The sequence below is a fragment of the Oncorhynchus keta genome, unplaced genomic scaffold (assembly GCF_023373465.1).
Source record: "Oncorhynchus keta strain PuntledgeMale-10-30-2019 unplaced genomic scaffold, Oket_V2 Un_contig_13818_pilon_pilon, whole genome shotgun sequence".
In the NCBI taxonomy this organism is placed as follows: domain Eukaryota; kingdom Metazoa; phylum Chordata; class Actinopteri; order Salmoniformes; family Salmonidae; genus Oncorhynchus; species Oncorhynchus keta.
In genome coordinates, this window is record NW_026278374.1 from 67,501 (window position 1) to 85,670 (window position 18,170).

Below are 18,170 nucleotides of genomic sequence, written 5' to 3' on the forward strand. Positions count from 1 at the left end.
CGAAGGGCTATATAAATAAAATTTGATTGATTGATTGATTGATAGTGTACTGTCTACCCTGGGGTAACGGTTCTGGACAGTTAAGGTAAGTGTTGAAGCTGGGTGAAGAGGCAGGAGCTGGTCTTCTCTGTGATATATGAATGATCTCCTTACAGGTTAATATTATTACTGAATGATCTCCTTACGGGTTAATATTAATACTGAATGATCTCCCTACAGGTTAATATTACTACTGAATGTTCTCCCTACAGGTTATATTACTACTGAATGATCTCCCTACAGGTTAATATTACTACTGAATGATCTCCCTACGGGTTAATATTACTACTGAATGATCTCCCTACAGGTTAATATTACTACTGAATGATCTCCCTACAGGTTGAATGATCCCTACAGGTTAATATTACTGAATGATCTCCCTACAGGTTAATAAACTACTGAATGATCTCCCTACTACTGAATGATCTCCCTACAGGTTAATATTACTACTGAATGATCTCCCTACAGGTTAATATTACTACTGAATGATCTCCCTACAGGTTAATATTACTACTGAATGATCTCCCTACAGGTTAATATTACTACTGAATGATCTCCCTACAGGTTAATATTACTACTGAATGATCTCCCTACAGGTTAATATTACTACTGAATGATCTCCCTACAGGTTAATATTACTACTGAATGATCTCCCTACAGGTTAATATTACTACTGAATGATCTCCTACTACTACTGGATTAAGGTTAAAACTACTGAATGATCTCCCTACAGGTTAATATTACTACTGAATGATCTCCCTACAGGTTAATATTACTACTGAATGATCTCCCTACAGGTTAATAAACTACTGAATGATCTCCCTACAGGTTAATATTACTACTGAATGATCTCCCTACAGGTTAATATGACTACTGAATGATCTCCCTACAGGTTAATATTACTACTGAATGATCTCCCTACAGGTTAATATTACTACTGAATGATCTCCCTACAGGTTAATAAACTACTGAATGATCTCCCTACAGGTTAATATTACTACTGAATGATCTCCCTACAGGTTAATATTACTACTGAATGATCTCCCTACAGGTTAATATTACTACTGAATGATCTCCCTACAGGTTAATAAACTACTGAATGATCTCCCTACAGGTTAATATTACTACTGAATGATCTCCCTACAGGTTAATATGACTACTGAATGATCTCCCTACAGGTTAATAAACTACTACAGGAATGATCTGAATGATCCCTACAGGTTAATATTACTACTGAATGATCTCCCTACAGGTTAATACAGGTTTACTACTGAATGATCTCCCTACAGGTTAATATTACTACTGAATGATCTCCCTACAGGTTAATATTACTACTGAATGATCTCCCTACAGGTTAATATTACTACTGAATGATCTCCCTACAGGTTAATATTACTACTGAATGATCTCCCTACAGGTTAATAAACTACTGAATGATCTCCCTACAGGTTAATATTACTACTGAATGATCTCCCTACAGGTTAATATTACTACTGAATGATACAGGTTAATATTACTATCTCCCTACAGGTTAATATTACTACTGAATGATCTCCCTACAGGTTAATATTACAGGTTAATATTACTACTGAATGATCTCCCTACAGGTTAATATTACTACTGAATGATCTCCTACAGGTTAATATTACTACTGAATGATCTCCTACAGGTTAATATTACTACTGAATGATCTCCCTACAGGTTAATATTACTACTGAATGATCTCCCTACAGGTTAATATTACTACTGAATGATACTACTGAATGATCTCCCTACAGGTTAATATACTACTGAATGATCTCCCTACAGGTTAATATTACTACTGAATGATCTCCCTACAGGTTAATATTACTACTGAATGATCTCCCTACAGGTTAATATTACTACTGAATGTTAGGTTAATATTACTACTGAATGATCTCCCTACAGGTTAATAAACTACTGAATGATCTCCCTACAGGTTAATATTACTACTGAATGATCTCCCTACAGGTTAATATGACTACTGAATGATCTCCCTACAGGTTAATAAACTACTGAATGATCTCCCTACAGGTTAATATTACTACTGAATGATCTCCCTACAGGTTAATATTACTACTGAATGATCTCCCTACAGGTTAATATTACTACTGAATGATCTCCCTACAGGTTAATATTACTACTGAATGATCTCCCTACAGGTTAATATTACTACTGAATGATCTCCCTACAGGTTAATATTACTACTGAATGATCTCCCTACAGGTTAATATTACTACTGAATGATCTCCCTACAGGTTAATAAACTACTGAATGATCTCCCTACAGGTTAATATTACTACTGAATGATCTCCCTACAGGTTAATATTACTACTGAATGATCTCCCTACAGGTTAATATTACTACTGAATGATCTCCCTACAGGTTAATATTACTACTGAATGATCTCCCTACAGGTTAATAAACTACTGAATGATCTCCCTACAGGTTAATATTACTACTGAATGATCTCCCTACAGGTTAATATTACTACTGAATGATCTCCCTACAGGTTAATAAACTACTGAATGATCTCCCTACAGGTTAATATTACTACTGAATGATCTCCCTACAGGTTAATATTACTACTGAATGATCTCCCTACAGGTTAATATACTACTGAATGATCTCCCTACAGGTTAATAAACTACTGAATGATCTCCCTACAGGTTAATATTACTACTGAATGATCTCCCTACAGGTTAATATTACTACTGAATGATCTCCCTACAGGTTAATAAACTACTGAATGATCTCCCTACAGGTTAATATTACTACTGAATGATCTCCCTACAGGTTAATATTACTACTGAATGATCTCCCTACAGGTTAATATTACTACTGAATGATCTCCCTACAGGTTAATATTACTACTGAATGATCTCCCTACAGGTTAATATTACTACTGAATGATCTCCCTACAGGTTAATATTACTACTGAATGATCTCCCTACAGGTTAATATTACTACTGAATGATCTCCCTACACGGGTTAATAAACTACTGAATGATCTCCCTACAGGTTAATATTACTACTGAATGATCTCCCTACAGGTTAATAAACTACTGAATGATCTCCCTACAGGTTAATATTACTACTGAATGATCTCCCTACAGGTTAATATGACTACTGAATGATCTCCCTACAGGTTAATATTACTACTGAATGATCTCCCTACAGGTTAATATTACTACTGAATGATCTCCCTACAGGTTAATATTACTACTGAATGATCTCCCTACAGGTTAATATTACTACTGAATGATCTCCCTACAGGTTAATATTACTACTGAATGATCTCCCTACAGGTTAATATTACTACTGAATGATCTCCCTACAGGTTAATATTACTACTGAATGATCTCCCTACAGGTTAATATGACTACTGAATGATCTCCCTATACAGGTTAATAAACTAGTGAATGATCTCCCTACAGGTTAATATTACTACTGAATGATCTCCCTTCAGGTTAATATTACTACTGAATGATCTCCCTACAGGTTAATATGACTACTGAATGATCTCCCTACAGGTTAATATTACTACTGAATGATCTCCCTACAGGTTAATATTACTACTGAATGATCTCCCTACAGGTTAATATACTACTGAATGATCTCCTACAGGTTAATATTACTACTGAATGATCTCCTACAGGTTAATATTACTACTGAATGATCTCCCTACAGGTTAATATTACTACTGAATGATCTCCCTACAGGTTAATATTACTACTGAATGATCTCCCTACAGGTTAATATGACTACTGAATGATCTCCCTACAGGTTAATATTACTACTGAATGATCTCCTACAGGTTAATATTACTACTGAATGATCTCCCTACAGGTTAATATTACTACTGAATGATCTCCCTACAGGTTAATATTACTACTGAATGATCTCCTACAGGTTAATATTACTACTGAATGATCTCCTACAGGTTAATATTACTACTGAATGATCTCCCTACAGGTTATACATTACTACTGAATGATCTCCCTACAGGTTAATATTACTACTGAATGATCTCCCTACAGGTTAATATTACTACTGAATGATCTACCCTACAGGTTATATTACTACTGAATGATCTCCCTACAGGTTAATATTACTACTGAATGATCTCCCTACAGGTTAATATTACTACTGAATGATCTCCCTACAGGTTAATATTACTACTGAATGATCTCCCTACAGGTTAATATTACTACTGAATGATCTCCCAGGTTAATATTACTACTGAATGATCTTACAGGTTAATATTACTACTGAATGATCTCCTACAGGTTAATATTACTACTGAATGATCTCCCTACAGGTTAATATTACTACTGAATGATCTCCCCCTACAGGTTAATATTACTACTGAATGATCTCCCTACAGGTTAATATTACTACTGAATGATCTCCCACAGGTTATATTACTACTGAATGATCTCCCTATTACAGGTTAATATTACTACTGAATGATCTCCCTACAGGTTAATATTACTACTGAATGATCTCCCTACAGGTTAATATTACTACTGAATGATCTCCCTACAGGTTAATATTACTACTGAATGATCTCCCTACAGGTTAATAAACTACTGAATGATCTCCCTACAGGTTATATTACTACTGAATGATCTCCCTACAGGTTATATTACTACTGAATGATGTCACTTAATTGTTTTAACTCTTGTCTCACCCCCCTCGTCTTACCCCCTTGTCTCACCCCCCTCCTCTCACCCCCTCGCCTAACCCCCCTCCTCTCACCCCCTCGTCTCACCCCCCTCCTCTCACCCCCTCGTCTAACCCCCCTCGTCTTCACCTCATTGAGGAAAGAAGAAAAAACATTTCACTCGCTCTCTTTTTCTCTGCACCGTTTTGTTGTTTTTTTGTATTCTGCTCAAGCACACGTTGACACATCTGGTATCCAATCAGAGCGGCATTCACTCCGAAATACCCTGCATCACTTCCTGTTTTCTAAAGCCCCCCTTTACTGCCTGTATCCAATCACAATCTGTGGTGTTTGTGCTTGGGAACCATGTGATGATTGCTTCACAGGTTTGTCAAATAATAATTTCCCCAATGTCTCTTTGTCTCCTCCTGAAGCTCTGGCATTGGCTTAACAAGCAGGTAATGTTCTGGAGGAGAGCTCTGCTGAGAGAGAGAGAGAGAGAGAGAGAGAGAGAGAGAGAGCATGAAAGTGTGCGTCTGAAATAATGTCAAAATGAGAATGAAAGAGACAAGAAGAGGAAGAGTGTGTATGAGTGTGAAATAGTCAGAGAACAAAAGAGAGAGAAAGGATAAAGGAAGGAAGAAAGAGAGTATGTGAAGCAGTGTGAGCGCCCTATAGTAGCTTGGAGTGACGCTGTAACCGTCCACTGTCATCCCTCCATCCTGTCTCCGCGCCTCGCTAACCTCACTTCCTCCCTGCTTCCTGCTTCTGTTGTGGTGAAGCTACGGTGGGGCGAGCTCATTTATTGGCTCCTCAACCTTCCTTAGCTTCTCCTCTGTGATTTGATTGGCTGGTTGGCTTATGCGCGTGTGTGAGGTGCATGGAGAGAAGAGACTGCTTTAGACCAAGCTGAGGGGAGTGCCGGGGGGGTTGGGTTGGGGGGGAAGGACTGCCCCTACTATTACCAAGACAGGGTAGACGCCCCCTGCTATTCCCTAGTTCTGGAAATGAAGAGCTGTACCATGGAGGGCATTAGCAGACCTCCTAAAGAAAGATCTGGGTGGTGTCCTGGGGGTTACATGGGTTTGGGAGGGGTGGGACTGAGCTGGTACTGGGTTGGGTTGAGTTGGAGTCTAATCCATATTGGACATGGTGGGACATCCATATAAATGACTAATCTGTAGTGAAGGCGTTGGATTAGCATCTTTAAAGGTAGACTCAGCCTCGAGCAGCACGGCTGATATTGAGATGAGTGAGATACAAGACTTTGCTTTCACACAGTCACACAGTATCTGCGCATGTTCACAGGTTCGCTTCACACTGATAGAGCGTTCTAGCTACAGGAACAAAACAGAGGAGAAGTTGAGCCTCTCTCTCCAACGCTCTTAGTTGTTGTGGAAATTGACCCACTCGCTGGTTACTTTGTGCATCTACATCATATCGCTGAGTCTACCTTTAAAACAGCAGTTACATCAAACCAATTCTGATTCTGACTGGTCTTGAGCTGAGCTTTGCTGTAGTCTATATTTCTGTAGAGTCTATATTGTAGATTTTCTAGTTCTCTCAGCTTCTCGTTCTGTTATGTGTTGACTCAGGATGTGTTTCAATACTCTGAGGTTGCTTCATGTGCTGTCAGGTCAGTGGCCATGTTGTGTAATACCACTGGGACACTGTCTTACTAATATCTCACCATCACCTCCAGCCTCCTGATGGTAACGTTCAGCATTCTTCCTCAGTGACCTCACACACTCCCAGGTCACTTAGGAAGGCATCATCATAAGGTATCATAGGGTTGTTATAAGGCAGGGGACATAGAGAAACCTAAATACTGGGGAGTGACTGTCCTTCTCTGTGGCCCTTAGAGGAACTGCCTCTTAAAAGTTACAATAAAGACGTGTAAAGAGATTGCAGACAGAGCACACGTCTCACACACAGCCCTGGGGTTTAACATGCGTGCACTCATGCATGGTGTGTGATAGAGTGTGTCTGTGTACACAGGCTGTTCTCAGGATCCAAGATGGTGGCGGTAGGCTGTAGTACAGACACAGAATTTCTGCCTTGGTCTCTGGTTTCCCAGGGGAGAAGGACACAGGTTTCTCCATGTGTCCAGTCACATCTGCGACAACTCCTAATGGCAGATACTGACTTATGTCTCTCTTTCTCTCTGTCACCTTTCCCTTTCTTTTTTATCGCTCTCTCTCTCTTTCTCTCTCTCTCTGTAGATGGTCATATGGTTAGAGCGCTCCCTGGATAAACTCATCAGTATCTTCATCATCTTCCTGCTGGTGACAGGAACTCTGCTCATGGGTCTCCTGCTCACTGCTATGGTGCGGTACTGTGTGTTCCTCAGAGCTTACCATAGTTTGATTTCCTCCTCTTCCACTGTACATACTGTAGCGAATTGAGATATAGGCTATTTTCAGCATAACCTCACTCTCTCTCTCTCTCTCTCTGTAGGTTCATCATGAGAGTGTTCATATCATAGAGGTCACCAGTAACCTTATCAACGAGACTGTGTCCAGCCATCCAGAATGGGCCAAGTAAGAGACACACGCACACACGCGCACACACACACGCACGAACGCACACACGCACGAACACACACACACACACACACACACACACACACACACACACACACACACACACACACACACACACACACACACACACACACACACACACACACACACACACACACACACACACACACACACACACACACACACACACACACACACACACACACACACCTTGTACACTTGGCTGTCCATCAATATTGATGAGGATGTTACTCCCAATTGTCACAGAGGTGTGATTACTGTGTGGGGTTGTGGTTGTGCCAGTGGCTGTGGCTGTGCAGGCCAAAGCCAGACCTGCATGGTTTGCCACAGGAGGAGTGTGTTGCCCCTGCTGCTGGGGTGAGTTGTTGACCATTGATGTGGAAGGTGAGCTCTTGCTGGGGGTGAGTTGTTGACCATTGATGTGGAAGGTGAGCTCTTCTTGCTGGGGGTGAGTTGTTGATGTGGAAGGTGAGCTCTTCTTGCTGGGGGTGAGTTGTTGATGTGGAAGGTGAGCTCTTCTTGCTGGGGGTGAGTTGTTGACCATTGATGTGGAAGGTGAGCTCTTCTTGCTGGGGGGTGAGTTGTTGATGTGGAAGGTGAGCTCTTCTTGCTGGGGGGTGAGTTGTTGATGTGGAAGGTGAGCTCTTCTTGCTGGGGGGTGAGTTGTTGATGTGGAAGGTGAGCTCTTCTTGCTGGGGGTGAGCTGTGGAGTGAGCTCTTCTTGCTTGATGATGTGGAAGGTGAGCTCTTCTTGCTGGGGGTGAGTTGTTGATTGATGGGAAGGTGAGCTCTTCTTGCTGGGGGTGAGTTGTTGATGGGAAGGTGAGCTCTTCTTGCTGGGGGGTGAGTTGTTGATGTGGAAGGTGAGCTCTTCTTGCTGGGGGGTGAGTTGTTGATGTGGAAGGTGAGCTTCTTGCTGGGGGTGAGTTGTTGATGTGGAAGGTGAGCTCTTCTTGCTGGGGGTGAGGTGTTGATGTGGGAAGGTGAGCTCTTCTTGCTGGGGGTGAGTTGTTGATGTGGAAGGTGAGCTCTTCTTGCTGGGGGGTGAGTTGTTGATGTGGAAGGTGAGCTCTTCTTGCTGGGGGTGAGTTGTTGATGTGGAAGGTGAGCTCTTCTTGCTGGGGGGTGAGTTGTTGATGTGGAAGGTGAGCTCTTCTTGCTGGGGGTGAGTTGCTGGGGGGTGAGGTTGTTGATGTGGAAGGTGAGCTCTTCTTGCTGGGGGGTGAGTTGTTGATGTGGAAGGTGAGCTCTTCTTGCTGGGGGGTGAGTTGTTGATGTGGAAGGTGAGCTCTTCTTGCTGGGGGGTGAGTTGTTGATGTGGAAGGTGAGCTCTTGCTGGGGGTGAGTTGTTGATGTGGAAGGTGAGCTCTTCTTGCTGGGGGTGAAGGTGAGCTCTTCTTGTTGATGTGGAAGGTGAGCTCTTCTTGCTGGGGGGTGAGGTGTTGATGTGGGAGGTGAGCTCTTCTTGCTGGGGGGTGAGGTGTTGATGTGGGAGGTGAGCTCTTCTTGCTGGGGGTGAGTGTTGATGTGGGAGGGAGCTCTTCTTGCTGGGGGTGAGGCTGGAGGTGAGCTCTTCTTTGGGGGTGAGGTGCTGGGAGGTGAGTTGCTGGGGGTGAGGTGTTGATGTGGGAGGTGAGCTCTTCTTGCTGGGGGGTGAGGTGTTGATGTGGAAGGTGAGCTCTTCTTGCTGGGGGGTGAGTTGTTGATGTGGAAGGTGAGCTCTTCTTGCTGGGGGGTGAGTTGTTGATGTGGAAGGTGAGCTCTTCTAGCTGGGGGGTGAGTTGTTGATGTGGAAGGTGAGCTCTTCTTGCTGGGGGTGAGTTGTTGATGTGGAAGGTGAGCTCTTCTTGCTGGGGGGTGAGTTGTTGATGTGGAAGGTGAGCTCTTCTTGCTGGGGGGTGAGTTGTTGATGTGGAAGGTGAGCTCTTCTTGCTGGGGGGTGAGTTGTTGATGTGGAAGGCAGTGTTTTCCATTAGCGTCGGCAGTCAGATAATCAGCCAGCTACATTTTCCACTTCATATTAACTAGGCTACTTTCCTTCTTCTAGCGATCTATTTATAGGACAGGCGCCGGTCAGTCACAAAGTGAGTGATAACAGGGAAATGCAGCAGAGAGGAAGAGGCAAAGTGAGAGGTTTCACACTCGCCAAAATCTGTCCAATGCGTTTCTATGTTCTTATTTTGGACCTAAGCTTGTCACCTGCCTTCCCATCTTTGGGACAACGACTCCCATTGTTTGGGCAGAGACATGAGCATCTCGTCATTATATACAGATCTGTGGTTGCAGTCAAATGATTTTCCACTGAGGGAGAGAGCATGATGCCTGTGAATTTGCACCGCCCATGTAATGTAATGTAATGTAATGTAACGATGAGGTGAAATTTACGACTTTGCCGAATTATTCTTTTCTGACACATTCATGTATTTTCTTTGGTGTGTTTCACTTAGCCAGCCTCGTGGAGTGGTGGTGCATAGTAGGATATTTACTTAGCCAGCCTCGTGGAGTGGTGGTGCATAGTAGGATATTTACTTAGCCAGCCTCGTGGAGTGGTGGTGCATAGTAGGATATTTACTTAGCCAGCCACGTGGAGTGGTGGCGCATAGTAGGCTATTTACTTAGCCAGCCTCGTGGAGTGGTGGTGCATAGTAGGATATTTACTTAGCCAGCCTCGTGGAGTGGTGGTGCATAGTAGGATATTTAATTAGCCAGCCACGTGGAGTGGTGGCGCATAGTAGGCTATTTACTTAGCCAGCCACGTGGAGTGGTGGCGCATAGTAGGCTATTTACTTAGCCAGCCACGTGGAGTGGTGGCGCATAGTAGGCTATTTACTTAGCCAGCCACGTGGAGTGGTGGCGCATAGTAGGCTATTTACTTAGCCAGCCTCGTGGAGTGGTGGTGCATAGTAGGCTATTTACTTAGCCAGCCTCGTGGAGTGGTGGCGCATAGTAGGCTATTTACTTAGCCAGCCTCGTGGAGTGGTGGCGCATAGTAGGCTATTTACTTAGCCAGCCACGTGGAGTGGTGGCGCATAGTAGGCTATTTACATATCCAGCCACGTGGAGTGGTGGCGCATAGTAGGCTATTTACTTAGCCAGCCCGTGGAGTGGTGGCGCGCTATTTGGAGTGGTGGCGCATAGTAGGCTATTTACTTAGCCAGCCACGTGGAGTGGTGGCGCATAGTAGGCTATTTACTTAGCCAGCCTCGTGGAGTGGTGGCGCATAGTAGGCTATTTACTTAGCCAGCCACGTGGAGTGGTGGCGCATAGTAGGCTATTTACTTAGCCAGCCTCGTGGAGTGGTGGCGCATAGTAGGCTATTTACTTAGCCAGCCACGTGGAGTGGTGGCGCATAGTAGGCTATTTACATATCCAGCCACGTGGAGTGGTGGCGCATAGTAGGCTATTTACTTAGCCAGCCTCGTGGAGTGGTGGCGCATAGTAGGCTATTTACTTAGCCAGCCTCGTGGAGTGGTGGCGCATAGTAGGCTATTTACTTAGCCAGCCACGTGGAGTGGTGGCGCATAGTAGGCTATTTACTTAGCCAGCCACGTGGAGTGGTGGCGCATAGTAGGCTATTTACATAGCCAGCCACGTGGAGTGGTGGCGCATAGTAGGCTATTTACTTAGCCAGCCTCGTGGAGTGGTGGCGCATAGTAGGCTATTTACTTAGCCAGCCTCGTGGAGTGGTGGCGCATAGTAGGCTATTTACTTAGCCAGCCTCGTGGAGTGGTGGCGCATAGTAGGCTATTTACTTAGCCAGCCACGTGGAGTGGTGGCGCATAGTAGGCTATTTACTTAGCCAGCCACGTGGAGTGGTGGCGCATAGTAGGCTATTTACTTAGCCAGCCACGTGGAGTGGTGGCGCATAGTAGGCTATTTACTTAGCCAGCCACGTGGAGTGGTGGCGCATAGTAGGCTATTTACTTAGCCAGCCTCGTGGAGTGGTGGCGCATAGTAGGCTATTTACTTAGCCAGCCACGTGGAGTGGTGGCGCATAGTAGGCTATTTACTTAGCCAGCCCACGTGGAGTGGTGGCGCATAGTAGGCTATTTACTTAGCCAGCCACGTGGAGTGGTGGTGCATAGTAGGCTATTTACTTAGCCAGCCACGTGGAGTGGTGGCGCATAGTAGGCTATTTACTTAGCCAGCCACGTGGAGTGGTGGCGCATAGTAGGCTATTTACTTAGCCAGCCACGTGGAGTGGTGGCGCATAGTAGGCTATTTACTTAGCCAGCCACGTGGAGTGGTGGCGCATAGTAGGCTATTTACTTAGCCAGCCACGTGGAGTGGTGGCGCATAGTAGGCTATTTACTTAGCCAGCCACGTGGAGTGGTGGCGCATAGTAGGCTATTTACTTAGCCAGCCACGTGGAGTGGTGGCGCATAGTAGGCTATTTACTTAGCCAGCCACGTGGAGTGGTGGCGCATAGTAGGCTATTTACTTAGCCAGCCACGTGGAGTGGTGGCGCATAGTAGGCTATTTACTTAGCCAGCCACGTGGAGTGGTGGCGCATAGTAGGCTATTTACTTAGCCAGCCACGTGGAGTGGTGGCGCATAGTAGGCTATTTATTTACTTAGCCAGCCACGTGGAGTGGTGGCGCATAGTAGGCTATTTACTTAGCCAGCCACGTGGAGTGGTGGCGCATAGTAGGCTATTTACTTAGCCAGCCACGTGGAGTGGTGGCGCATAGTAGGCTATTTAATTAGCCAGCCACGTGGAGTGGTGGCGCATAGTAGGCTATTTACTTAGCCAGCCACGTGGAGTGGTGGCGCATAGTAGGCTATTTAATTAGCCATTTGGTGGCGCATAGTAGGCCAGCCACGTGGAGTGGTGGCGCATAGTAGGCTATTTAATTAGCCAGCCACGTGGAGTGGTGGCGCATAGTAGGCTATTTACATATCCAGCCACGTGGAGTGGTGGCGCATAGTAGGCTATTTACTTAGCCAGCCACGTGGAGTGGTGGCGCATAGTAGGCTATTTAATTAGCCAGCCACGTGGAGTGGTGGCGCATAGTAGGCTATTTACTTAGCCAGCCACGTGGAGTGGTGGCGCATAGTAGGCTATTTACTTAGCCAGCCACGTGGAGTGGTGGCGCATAGTAGGCTATTTACTTAGCCAGCCACGTGGAGTGGTGGCGCATAGTAGGCTATTTACTTAGCCAGCCACGTGGAGTGGTGGCGCATAGTAGGCTATTTACTTAGCCAGCCACGTGGAGTGGTGGCGCATAGTAGGCTATTTACTTAGCCAGCCACGTGGAGTGGTGGCGCATAGTAGGCTATTTTTAGCCAGCCACGTGGAGTGGTGGCGCATAGTAGGCTATTTACTTAGCCAGCCACGTGGAGTGGTGGCGCATAGTAGGCTATTTACTTAGCCAGCCACGTGGGTGGTGGTGGCGCATAGTAGGCTATTTACTTAGCCAGCCACGTGGAGTGGTGGCGCATAGTAGGCTATTTACTTAGCCAGCCACGTGGAGTGGTGGCGCATAGTAGGCTATTTACTTAGCCAGCCACGTGGAGTGGTGGCGCATAGTAGGCTATTTACTTAGCCAGCCACGTGGAGTGGTGGCGCATAGTAGGCTATTTACTTAGCCAGCCACGTGGAGTGGTGGCGCATAGTAGGCTATTTACTTAGCCAGCCACGTGGAGTGGTGGCGCATAGTAGGCTATTTACTTAGCCAGCCACGTGGAGTGGTGGCGCATAGTAGGCTATTTACTTAGCCAGCCACGTGGAGTGGTGGCGCATAGTAGGCTATTTACTTAGCCAGCCACGTGGAGTGGTGGCGCATAGTAGGCTATTTACTTAGCCAGCCACGTGGAGTGGTGGCGCATAGTAGGCTATTTACTTAGCCAGCCACGTGGAGTGGTGGCGCATAGTAGGCTATTTACTTAGCCAGCCACGTGGAGTGGTGGCGCATAGTAGGCTATTTACTTAGCCAGCCACGTGGAGTGGTGGCGCATAGTAGGCTATTTACTTAGCCAGCCACGTGGAGTGGTGGCGCATAGTAGGCTATTTACTTAGCCAGCCACGTGGAGTGGTGGCGAGTGGTGGCGCATAGTAGGCTATTTACTTAGCCAGCCACGTGGAGTGGTGGCGCATAGTAGGCTATTTACTTAGCCAGCCACGTGGAGTGGTGGCGCATAGTAGGCTATTTACTTAGCCAGCCACGTGGAGTGGTGGCGCATAGTAGGCTATTTACTTAGCCAGCCACGTGGAGTGGTGGCGCATAGTAGGCTATTTACTTAGCCAGCCACGTGGAGTGGTGGCGCATAGTAGGCTATTTACTTAGCCAGCCACGTGGAGTGGTGGCGCATAGTAGGCTATTTACTTAGCCAGCCACGTGGAGTGGTGGCGCATAGTAGGCTATTTACTTAGCCAGCCACGTGGAGTGGTGGCGCATAGTAGGCTATTTACTTAGCCAGCCACGTGGAGTGGTGGCGCATAGTAGGCTATTTACTTAGCCAGCCACGTGGAGTGGTGGCGCATAGTAGGCTATTTACTTAGCCAGTAGGTGGTGGCGCATAGTAGGCTATTTACTTAGCCAGCCACGTGGAGTGGTGGCGCATAGTAGGCTATTTACTTAGCCAGCCACGTGGAGCATAGTAGGCTATTTACTTAGCCAGCCACGTGGAGTGGTGGCGCATAGTAGGCTATTTACTTAGCCAGCCACGTGGAGTGGTGGCGCATAGTAGGCTATTTACTTAGCCAGCCACGTGGAGTGGTGGCGCATAGTAGGCTATTTACTTAGCCAGCCACGTGGAGTGGTGGCGCATAGTAGGCTATTTACTTAGCCAGCCACGTGGAGTGGTGGCGCATAGTAGGCTATTTACTTAGCCAGCCACGTGGAGTGGTGGCGCATAGTAGGCTATTTACTTAGCCAGCCACGTGGAGTGGTGGCGCATAGTAGGCTATTTACTTAGCCAGCCACGTGGAGTGGTGGCGCATAGTAGGCTATTTACTTAGCCAGCCACGTGGAGTGGTGGCGCATAGTAGGCTATTTACTTAGCCAGCCACGTGGAGTGGTGGCGCATAGTAGGCTATTTACTTAGCCAGCCACGTGGAGTGGTGGCGCATAGTAGGCTATTTACTTAGCCAGCCACGTGGAGTGGTGGCGCATAGTAGGCTATTTACTTAGCCAGCCACGTGGAGTGGTGGCGCATAGTAGGCTATTTACTTAGCCAGCCACGTGGAGTGGTGGCGCATAGTAGGCTATTTAATTAGCCAGCCACGTGGAGTGGTGGCGCATTTAGTAGCCAGCCACTGGTTTACTTAGCCAGCCACGTGGAGTGGTGGCGCATAGTAGGCTATTTACTTAGCCAGCCACGTGGAGTGGTGGCGCATAGTAGGCTATTTAATTAGCCAGCCACGTGGAGTGGTGGCGCATAGTAGGCTATTTACTTAGCCAGCCACGTGGAGTGGTGGCGCATAGTAGGCTATTTAATTAGCCAGCCACGTGGAGTGGTGGCGCATAGTAGGCTATTTACTTAGCCAGCCACGTGGAGTGGTGGCGCATAGTAGGCTATTTACTTAGCCAGCCACGTGGAGTGGTGGCGCATAGTAGGCTATTTACTTAGCCAGCCACGTGGAGTGGTGGCGCATAGTAGGCTATTTACTTAGCCAGCCACGTGGAGTGGTGGCGCATAGTAGGCTATTTACTTAGCCAGCCACGTGGAGTGGTGGCGCATAGTAGGCTATTTACTTAGCCAGCCACGTGGAGTGGTGGCGCATAGTAGGCTATTTACTTAGCCAGCCACGCGGAGTGGTGGCGCATAGTAGGCTATTTACTTAGCCAGCCACGTGGTGGTGGTGGCCAGCCACATAGTAGGCTATTTACTTAGCCAGCCACGTGGAGTGGTGGCGCATAGTAGGCTATTTACTTAGCCAGCCACGTGGAGTGGTGGCGCATAGTAGGCTATTTACTTAGCCAGCCACGTGGAGTGGTGGCGCATAGTAGGCTATTTACTTAGCCAGCCACGTGGGTGGTGCGTGGCTATTTATAGCCAGCCACGTGGAGTGGTTAGGCTATTTACTTAGCCAGCCACGTGGAGTGGTGGCGCATAGTAGGCTATTTACTTAGCCAGCCACGTGGAGTGGTGGCGCATAGTAGGCTATTTACTTAGCCAGCCACGTGGAGTGGTGGCGCATAGTAGGCTATTTACTTAGCCAGCCACGTGGAGTGGTGGCGCATAGTAGGCTATTTACTTAGCCAGCCACGTGGAGTGGTGGCGCATAGTAGTGGCTATTTAATTAGCCAGCCACGTGGAGTGGTGGCGCATAGTAGGCTATTTACTTAGCCAGCCACGTGGAGTGGTGGCGCATAGTAGGCTATTTACTTAGCCAGCCACGTGGAGTGGTGGCGCATAGTAGGCTATTTACTTAGCCAGCCACGTGGAGTGGTGGCGCATAGTAGGCTATTTAATTAGCCAGCCACGTGGAGTGGTGGCGCATAGTAGGCTATTTACTTAGCCAGCCACGTGGAGTGGTGGCGCATAGTAGGCTATTTACTTAGCCAGCCACGTGGAGTGGTGGCGCATAGTAGGCTATTTAATTAGCCAGCCACGTGGAGTGGTGGCGCATAGTAGGCTATTTAATTAGCCAGCCACGTGGCTATTTAATTAGCCAGCCACGTGGAGTGGTGGGCGCATAGTAGGCTATTTACTTAGCCAGCCACGTGGAGTGGTGGCGCATAGTAGGCTATTTACTTAGCCAGCCACGTGGAGTGGTGGCGCATAGTAGGCTATTTACTTAGCCAGCCACGTGGAGTGGTGGCGCATAGTAGGCTATTTACTTAGCCAGCCACGTGGAGTGGTGGCGCATAGTAGGCTATTTAATTAGCCAGCCACGTGGAGTGGTGGCGCATAGTAGGCTATTTACTTAGCCAGCCACGTGGAGTGGTGGCGCATAGTAGGCTATTTAATTAGCCAGCCACGTGGAGTGGTGGCGCATAGTAGGCTATTTAATTAGCCAGCCACGTGGAGTGGTGGCGCATAGTAGGCTATTTAATTAGCCAGCCACGTGGAGTGGTGGCGCATAGTAGGCTATTTACTTAGCCAGCCACGTGGAGTGGTGGCGCATAGTAGGCTATTTACTTAGCCAGCCACGTGGAGTGGTGGCGCATAGTAGGCTATTTACATATCCAGCCACGTGGAGTGGTGGCGCATAGTAGGCTATTTAATTAGGCAGCCACGTGGAGTGGTGGCGCATAGTAGGCTATTTACTTAGCCAGCCACGTGGAGTGGTGGCGCATAGTAGGCATAGTATTTACTTAGCCAGCCACGTGGAGTGGTGGCGCATAGTAGGCTATTTAATTAGCCAGCCACGTGGCGCATAGTGGTAGCCAGCCACGCATAGTAGGCTATTTACTTAGCCAGCCACGTGGAGTGGTGGCGCATAGTAGGCTATTTACTTAGCCAGCCACGTGGAGTGGTGGCGCATAGTAGACTATTTACTTAGCCAGCCACGTGGAGTGGTGGCGCATAGTAGGCTATTTACTTAGCCAGCCACGTGGAGTGGTGGCGCATAGTAGGCTATTTACTTAGCCAGCCACGTGGAGTGGTGGCGCATAGTAGGCTATTTAATTAGCCAGCCACACGTAGGCTATTTAATTAGCCAGCCACGTGGAGTGGTGGCGCATAGTAGGCTATTTACTTAGCCAGCCACGTGGAGTGGTGGCGCATAGTAGGCTATTTAATTAGCCAGCCACGTGGAGTGGTGGCGCATAGTAGGCTATTTAATTAGCCAGCCACGTGGAGTGGTGGCGCATAGTAGGCTATTTACATATCCAGCCACGTGGAGTGGTGGCGCATAGTAGGCTATTTAATTAGCCAGCCACGTGGAGTGGTGGCGCATAGTAGGCTATTTACATATCCAGCCACGTGGAGTGGTGGCGCATAGTAGGATATTTAATTAGGCAGCCACGTGGAGTGGTGGTGCATAGTAGGCTATTTACTTAGCCAGCCACGTGGAGTGGTGGCGCATAGTAGGCTATTTACTTAGCCAGCCACGTGGAGTGGTGGCGCATAGTAGGCTATTTAATTAGCCAGCCACGTGGAGTGGTGGCGCATAGTAGGCTATTTACTTAGCCAGCCACGTGGAGTGGTGGCGCATAGTAGGCTATTTAATTAGCCAGCCACGTGGAGTGGTGGCGCATAGTAGGCTATTTACTTAGCCAGCCACGTGGAGTGGTGGCGCATAGTAGGCTATTTAATTAGCCAGCCACGTGGAGTGGTGGCGCATAGTAGGCTATTTAATTAGCCAGCCACGTGGAGTGGTGGCGCATAGTAGGCTATTTAATTAGCCAGCCACGTGGAGTGGTGGCGCATAGTAGGCTATTTACATATCCAGCCACGTGGAGTGGTGGCGCATAGTAGGCTATTTAATTATCCAGCCACGTGGAGTGGTGGCGCATAGTAGGATATTTAATTAGCCAGCCACGTGGAGTGGTGGCGCATAGTAGGCTATTTACTTAGCCAGCCACGTGGAGTGGTGGCGCATAGTAGGCTATTTAATTAGCCAGCCACGTGGAGTGGTGGCGCATAGTAGGCTATTTAATTAGGCAGCCACGTGGAGTGGTTTAGGCTATTTATTAGGCAGCCACGTGGAGTGGTGGCGCATAGTACGTGGAGTGGGCATAGTAGGCTTATTTTTATTATTATTACGCCAGCCACGTGGAGTGGTGGCGCATAGTAGGCTATTTAATTAGCAGCCACGTGGAGTGGTGGCGCATAGTAGGCTATTTACTTAGCCAGCCACGTGGAGTGGTGGCGCATAGTAGGCTATTTACTTAGCCAGCCACGTGGAGTGGTGGCGCATAGTAGGCTATTTACTTAGCCAGCCACGTGGAGTGGTGGCGCATAGTAGGCTATTTACTTAGCCAGCCACG

At 47.2% G+C, this 18,170-nt stretch overlaps 1 protein-coding gene and 1 long non-coding RNA gene across 2 annotated transcripts in view; both read left to right on the forward strand.

Annotated features, from left to right (window-relative positions):
- Positions 1 to 4,281, forward strand: part of LOC127918227 (uncharacterized) — a 4,720-nt gene extending 439 nt beyond the window's left edge. The window contains exons 1-9 of the long non-coding RNA XR_008099513.1: positions 1 to 251; positions 805 to 931; positions 996 to 1,217; positions 1,969 to 2,063; positions 2,446 to 2,667; positions 2,699 to 2,856; positions 3,082 to 3,240; positions 3,467 to 3,561; positions 4,134 to 4,281. The exon at positions 1 to 251 is cut by the window's left edge and continues 439 nt beyond it. This is a non-coding gene — a long non-coding RNA (uncharacterized LOC127918227). The remainder of the gene's footprint in view (positions 252 to 804; positions 932 to 995; positions 1,218 to 1,968; positions 2,064 to 2,445; positions 2,668 to 2,698; positions 2,857 to 3,081; positions 3,241 to 3,466; positions 3,562 to 4,133) is intronic.
- Positions 1 to 18,170, forward strand: part of LOC127918226 (transmembrane protein 245-like) — a 52,469-nt gene that overhangs the window by 7,356 nt on the left and 26,943 nt on the right. The window contains 3 exon segments of the mRNA XM_052501500.1: positions 5,161 to 5,184; positions 6,949 to 7,053; positions 7,184 to 7,266. Of these exon segments, the coding sequence (XP_052357460.1) occupies positions 5,161 to 5,184; positions 6,949 to 7,053; positions 7,184 to 7,266 (212 nt within the window).